Source organism: Macrobrachium nipponense, chromosome 11 (assembly GCF_015104395.2).
Source record: "Macrobrachium nipponense isolate FS-2020 chromosome 11, ASM1510439v2, whole genome shotgun sequence".
NCBI lineage: Eukaryota > Metazoa > Arthropoda > Malacostraca > Decapoda > Palaemonidae > Macrobrachium > Macrobrachium nipponense.
Window position 1 is genome coordinate 28,146,377 of NC_061087.1, and position 7,169 is coordinate 28,153,545.

A 7,169-nucleotide genomic window follows, 5' to 3' on the forward strand; every position below is an offset into this window, starting at 1 on the left:
ATACACAATACAAGGTATTGTCAAAAAACTATATCCATGGCGATTTTTTATCTGGTCCTTACACACACACACACACACATACACACACACACACACACACACACACACATATATATATATATATATATATATATATATATAATATATATATATATATGTGTGTGTGTGTGTGTGTGTGTGTGTGAGTGTGTATGTTTGTATATAATCGAAAAAGAGGGCATCTCGCTATTTCAGACGAAAACCTTGAAATTTTGAACCAAATCTCTAAAGTTCAACTATTTCCCCCCTTAACTAAAATAACCCTCTTCTTCTCATATCACATCAATAATCTGAATTATTCTTTGAAGTGACAATCGTCCAGAAAGGTCAGCCCAGTCACACTGTCAAGTGATTTAAAGATTCTTGTAGTTCATTCTAAAGGTTCGACTTTTCACTAACACTACATTCTGTACAGATAAAAGGTCTGTCGTGTTTTATATATGAAGCCCAGAGCATTAATGGACTGTTCGAGTCCACAGTAAAATCTAACAACCACTTTTCATATAAAATATATTTCGTATTATTTACTTTTTGGAAGCTTGATTTTCAAGTCATTGGTTCCTGAAGGTTTGTTTCACATGAATACGGGGTTTTTTTTTTATTTTTTTTGAATAATAATAATAATAATAATAATAATAATAATAATAATAATAATAATAATAATAATAATAATAATAATTTCGAGTCAAGGCCCCTGTAGATTGTCATGAATAAGGGTTCAATCTGAAAAAAACATCTTTTGAATAATAATAATAATAATAATAATAATAATAATAATAATAATAATAATAATAATAATAATTTCGAGTCAATGGCCCCTGTAGGATTGTTCCCTATGAATAGGGGTTCATCTTTTGAAAAACAAACGATCTTTTGAATAATAATAATAATAATAATAATAATAATAATAATAATAATAATAATAATAATAATAATAATAATAATTGCAGGTCCCTGTGAGCTTGTAATAAATGAATTGGGGATTATCATTTGAATGCTAGTAGTATAATAGCTACTAATATTCCAAGCCGTTATACTTTCCTGACAAGAATTTACGTCGAATATCAAAACGAACTTACAAGAATTCGAGCAAACTCCATCACGAATTCTGGCCAGACCTTCCACCGTAATGAAATGACATATTCCTACTCCCATGACACTCAGGTGGGGGGGAAGGTAAACATTAGTAATGAAATAATGACGTTTTGTTATGAAATTGTAAATATGTGAAGTCGAAACGGAGGTGGGTCGGTGTGCGCAACGACTCTGAATTTATTTCCTCCCACGGTTTCTATTTTGGGGAGAAAGGACCCCTTGCAAACACCCCCCCCCCATCCCCGCCCCCGCTTTCCCCAAGAGAGGTGAATTAGTAAATGACCAAAGTGGTCGATGTTTGACTTGAGAAAATACGTCGGTGTAATACTTGTGTGTTTCTTTTTCGTATTTTTCGTCTTTTTGTTTTGCTTTAATTCAGAGATTTATTTATTGCAAGTAGAAATGGGTTAATCTCTCTCTCTCTCTCTCTCTCTCTCACTCTAATAGGTTCGATTAATAATCTTTAGTAAGTTCTCTCTCTCTCTCTCTCTCCCTGATATTTTCGATTAATAATCTTTAGTAAGTCTACTCTCCTCTCTCTCTCTCTCTCTCTCTCTCTCTCTCTCCCTGATATTTTCGATTAATAATCTTTAGTAAGTCTCTCTCTCTCTCTCTCTCTCTCTCTCTCTCTCTCTCTCTAAACTAGAGCAGAAGAGATACAACACATCCCATTGTTGGAACTTCTTTATATACAAGATATGTGACACGTGGAATAAATTGCCACCAGAAGCTGTAAACAGCACCAGTGTGGAAGAGTTTAAAAGAAAGCTAGAAAAAATCATTAGGACACTGTGAATGAACAGTAAAACCTGCTCCTACAGATAAGTGACCACATGATGTCTCCTCTTAGGATGGACTAATAATACTTTGAGACACCCACATCCTTGTAACTCCTTGTAACTCTCTCTCTCTCTATCTACAATGTATATATATATATATACTATATATATATATATATATATATATATATATACATTTATATACATAATATGAATATACATACACACGCACACGTACACGCACGCACACACACACACACACACACACACACACACACACACATATATATATATATATATATATATATATATATATATATATATATATATATATATATATATTTACGTCCACCACCCACCTTAGGCACTAGGGAAGGGTCAAGCTGGATATTTGTCATAAACAGCCCTCAGTCGCCAGGCAGGTGTGTCTGGGATGGGCCCGCGGGCGGCTGACACGCCCGTCTGGGACCCATTGATGCTCAGCAGGTCCAGGATGTCCCATTCTGAAAAAGAAGAGAGAAAAAAAAAGTATTAGTTAACGATGGAAAGGGAGAGTTAAATAAGATCATTTTGATAATGGCAGAGAATGACATGACATAGTTATTTGTTACTTTATATATATATATATATATATATATATATATATATATATATATATATATTAAGATTCTGTGTATATATATGTACTTATATATTATATTATATAATCTAGAGCGAAAAAAACTAGTAAAGATAAAAAAAGTTCCTTCCATCAAAACTTTTCAGTAAATTTTTATGACAATAATGACAATAAGTTCCCTAATTAATCAATTTAGAATTTTCTACCTTACAACGTACTCTTCCACTGCGCTATAGCCTTTTCTTTTTTAAAAAAGCAAAGGTTTCGGCACATTAGTATGCCTTGACCCTTCTTTCCTACCTTACTTTGTATAGGCGTTCGTGGGCAATATATTTCTTGCATGTTAAAATAATGACGTTTTTCTTATCCCAAAACGAATAAATTTTGAGAGATCCTTGACCCTTACCGGAAATTAATAATGAAATTTCCCTAGTCCTTAGGGGAAAAATTCTTAAATTCCTTACTGATTAGGGGAAAAATTCGTAAATTTCTCTAATCCTTGGGGAATAAAATTCTTAAGTTCCCTAATCTTTAGGGAATAAGATTATGGAATTTCCCTCATTTTTAGAGAATAAAATTATGAAATTTCCCCAATCTTTATAGAATAAGATTGTGAAATTTCCCTAATCCTTAGGGGAAACAATGAAATTTCCCTAATCCTTAGAGAAAAAAATATCAAATTTCCCTAAACCTCACCGGAACATTTCTACGAAACTTCCCTAATCCTTACCGGGGAAAATAATTATGGATTTTCCCTAATCCCTAAAGGAAAAAAAATTATAAAACACCTCTCATCACCTCCATAAAGTTTCCGTTAAAATACAGGCCCCAGATTGCAAAACGTAAACAAACGCATCGCTGCCAGACGTAGGAGACGTGACACTGATCTAAGCGGCGATGCTTAGCCAACGTACGAGAAGCAGAGTTAGAAACTAGACTAAACTAAACTAAAACGGAAGGGGCTGAGGAATGAAACTCCGAGAGAGAGAGAGAGAGAGAGAGAGAGAGAGAGAGAGAGAGAGAGAGAGAGTTTGGTTTCAACAGGCGGGTCCTTCCAAACTGCGGATTGATTAAGACCATCTTGGGGTTGCATATTGGATGACGTGTTAAAGGGGAGCTGCTGAGGGCAACATCCTGGATGGATTTGAGTGTGTGTGTATGTGTGTGTGTGTGTTATACTGAGTGTATCATCTTGTATATACAAATGGCTGTTTTTTTATTAATCTCTATATTTCTTTTACTTTTAGAACTTTATCAATTACTAAATACTAACTGGTGAACTCATACTGGCAAAATTTGCGGTAATGTAAGAGAGAGTTGAGACGGTACCGTCCCCATAACGTCTCACTAACGTTCCAATAACGTTCCAATAATGGTCCAATGACGTCCCACTAACGTTCAAATAACGTTCCACTGACGTTCCGATAACGTTCCAATGACGCCTCTTCAACGTTCCAATAACGTTCCAAAAACGCCCCTCTACCGTCCCACTAACATTCCACTAACATCCCTCTAACGTTCCACTAAAGTCTCTAACGTCCCTCTAACGTTCCACTAATATTCCACTAACGTTACACAAAGGTCCCTCTAACATTCCACTTACATCCCACTAACGTCCTTCTAATGTTTTACTAACATTCCACTACCGTCCTTCTAACGTTTTACTAACATCCCACTACCGTCTCCCTAACGTTCCCGTAGCATCCCACTAACGCCTTTTTAACATTCCACTAACGTCCTTCTAACGTTCCACTAACATCCCACTTACGTCTCCCTAACGTTCCCCTAGCATCCCAATAACGTCTTTTTAACATTCCACTAACGTCCCAATAACGGCCGGCCAGAATGTCGGATCAGATTACCTTAAACATTCTACGAACTTTTGCAAGGGCTAGAGAGAGGAGAGAGGTTCGCCCCGTGCCCGACGACGGCAACTTCAAAAATGGAGTTTATTGCCGACAAACTATTTAAGTTACCCACAAGAAATATAAAGATAGGAAAGACACATATTGGAGTAAAATTATCATTTATCGTCTTCATTTGTTTTTTAAAACCTGAATGAAAACACTGATATAGGGAATATGATTTAGTATTGAATTGTTTTGTTCTTTTTTTTTATTGACTGGTAGCTTATTAGTTTGGTTAATATCATACAGTTTAATATACCTTAAATTATTTAGGATGAGTTTGATAATGATGATCTAATTCGAACACTCGAAAATACTTATTTTTATATTCGAGCACTCGAGAAATGCTAATTTTTTAAAAATTCGTCCACTCAAAAATGGGTGGACGAATATAAAAAAAAAAAATAGCATTTTTTGAGTACTTCAATATAGAAATACAAATTTGTATATTCAAGTACTCAAAAAATGCAAATTTTTATATTCAAGCACTCCAAGAATGGTAATTTTTTATATTCGTCCACTCAAAAAATACTCTTTTTTTTCTTTTAATATTTCCCCACTCAAAAAATGCTCATTTCTTTATATTCGTCCACTAAAAATATACTCATTTTATATATATAATTTTGAATTTCACACGTTTCCCGATTGGATGTGCTATCAGAATGTTAAAGAAAAAAAAACACACACACAAGCCAGCTTTGCAAACATTTTCTGCATTTCCCGACATTTCGTTTGTAACATTTCCACACAAACAACATCCCCCCCCCACCCCCCCAAAAAAAAAAAAAATTCTCCGAAGACCCGACGGCAGTTGCCACTCGTCAATGCGAGAAGAAGAAGACGAAGTCGCAGAGTGAGAGAGGAGCCTTTTGTACAACAAATCAATTCAATTTTCGTGTATATAAAAGATTTCCTTTGATCTCTTGGCCCCGTTATCGAGCGTCGCCTCCGCCTTTTCCAGCTCTGTTCAGGAGAGCCCCTTATTTTTCTCCCGAGTGTGAAAACGGGAAGGAATTGAAGAAAAAAACTAATTCTATACGTCAACAAGAGATAATATGATTCCTGGATGAATTGAGGCGAACGTAACAGGAGACTATAATCCTTGTGTACAAATAAAATAGAACACAAGAACAAAACGTTAATATTGAGTGCATTTTTTAAGCAGAAACAAAAAAGGAAAATGAGGAAAGCATCAGTGTGTGTCAATAGGACAGAGCACAAGACTAGAACTGTTCCTGACTGTAACTGTTGCGTAAAGAAAAAACGCAAAACAGTGAACAGTATCCCACTGTGTAAATGGATAAGAACATTATTCTTCAATGCCAGTGGAAGAGAAAGTACTCTAACATATACATGAACACAGAAAAACAAAGCAAACTTATTTACTTATAGCACTACAAGAACTTTCTATTTTGAAGAGGCAGAATGCAGTAAGACTCCCAGAATATAATATATACACACACACACACACACACACACACACACACACATATATATATATATATATATATATATATATATATATATATATTCCCCAAATCCTGTTTCTTATTATTGTTTGCACGCTAATGCACAACGAATATATATTAGTGAGATGGTATTGCAACATGAGCAATTTAAAGAGATGTTATTTTTCAGTCATTGCGTATTCAATCTTTTATTTCGAGCTAAAATCCTACAGGATCTCGTTTACCCAACAAAATGTGAAGTTAACTCCTATAGGGGGCAATTGACCCTACACTGGGAATAACTAAGTATAGCCAAACAAACGGAGTAATGCCCCCTGTTTCTCTTGGCTCAATAAACTTACAGTGACATATCCTTTCCTCCAGGTTAGGCCTACTCTTCGTTCTCTCCCTGTTTTATTTATTTTTTATTAGGCCTCAAAGAGGAACTCTAAAGTAAAGAAATAAGTAATCTCACGGAATCCGTGATTATGGCTATACGGAGCTATCCATGTGACTTGAAATCAACATAGTTGATTAATGTAATTTGGAAATACGGACGAGAAAAGTAATTCAACATGTGTAGTATATCAAACATTTATTTGTTACTTTCATATGAATATTTGGATGTTTGATTGTATGTTGGATGATGCATAACAATATGAAGGTGAATTCTCATTTAATCCATGAGAGAAGTTTCTCTCTCTCTCTCTCTAAAAAAAAAAAAAAATCATTAAAACTGTATCGAACACTTAAAAGAATCTGTACAGTCTCTCTCTCTCTCTCTCTCTCTCTCTCTCTCTCTCTCTCTCTCTCTCTCGTCTCTCTCTCTCTCTCTAAAAAAAAAAATCATTAAAACTATATCGAACACTTAAAAGAATCTGTACAGTCTCTCTCTCTCTCTCTCTCTCTCTCTCTCTCTCTCTCTCTCTCTCTCTCTCATACAAACGAAAACGCCCATGATGCTGTCACCGCCCCTTCTTTTCGATTATTTAACCGTCATGGCCAATTTATCTTGTATCTGAAACCTCTCAGTTCTTTTTGTGCCAAGTCATCTGATTTATTAAATCGAGGGCTATAATATTCTTAAAAGTCTTCGGTCGACTTATCGTAAAGATATACTGGCGTTGGAAAGGTCAATGTCACTGAACTGAGAAAGGCATGTGTTTTGTTATTATAAAATAGTCATTCACTTTTATATTTTGTTTGTATGATGTTTTTACGTTGCATGGAACCATTGGTTATTCAGAAACGGGACCATCGGCTTTACGTGACTTCCGAACCA

The 7,169-nt window shown here is 35.1% G+C and overlaps 1 protein-coding gene across 1 annotated transcript in view; it reads right to left on the reverse strand.

Moving 5' to 3' along the window:
- Positions 1 to 2,412, reverse strand: part of LOC135200076 (uncharacterized) — a 148,725-nt gene extending 146,313 nt beyond the window's left edge. The window contains exon 1 of the mRNA XM_064228412.1: positions 2,273 to 2,412. Coding sequence (XP_064084482.1) covers positions 2,273 to 2,311 — 39 coding nt within the window. The 5' untranslated portion in view covers positions 2,312 to 2,412. The remainder of the gene's footprint in view (positions 1 to 2,272) is intronic.
- Between the last annotated feature and the right edge of the window lie 4,757 nt (positions 2,413 to 7,169).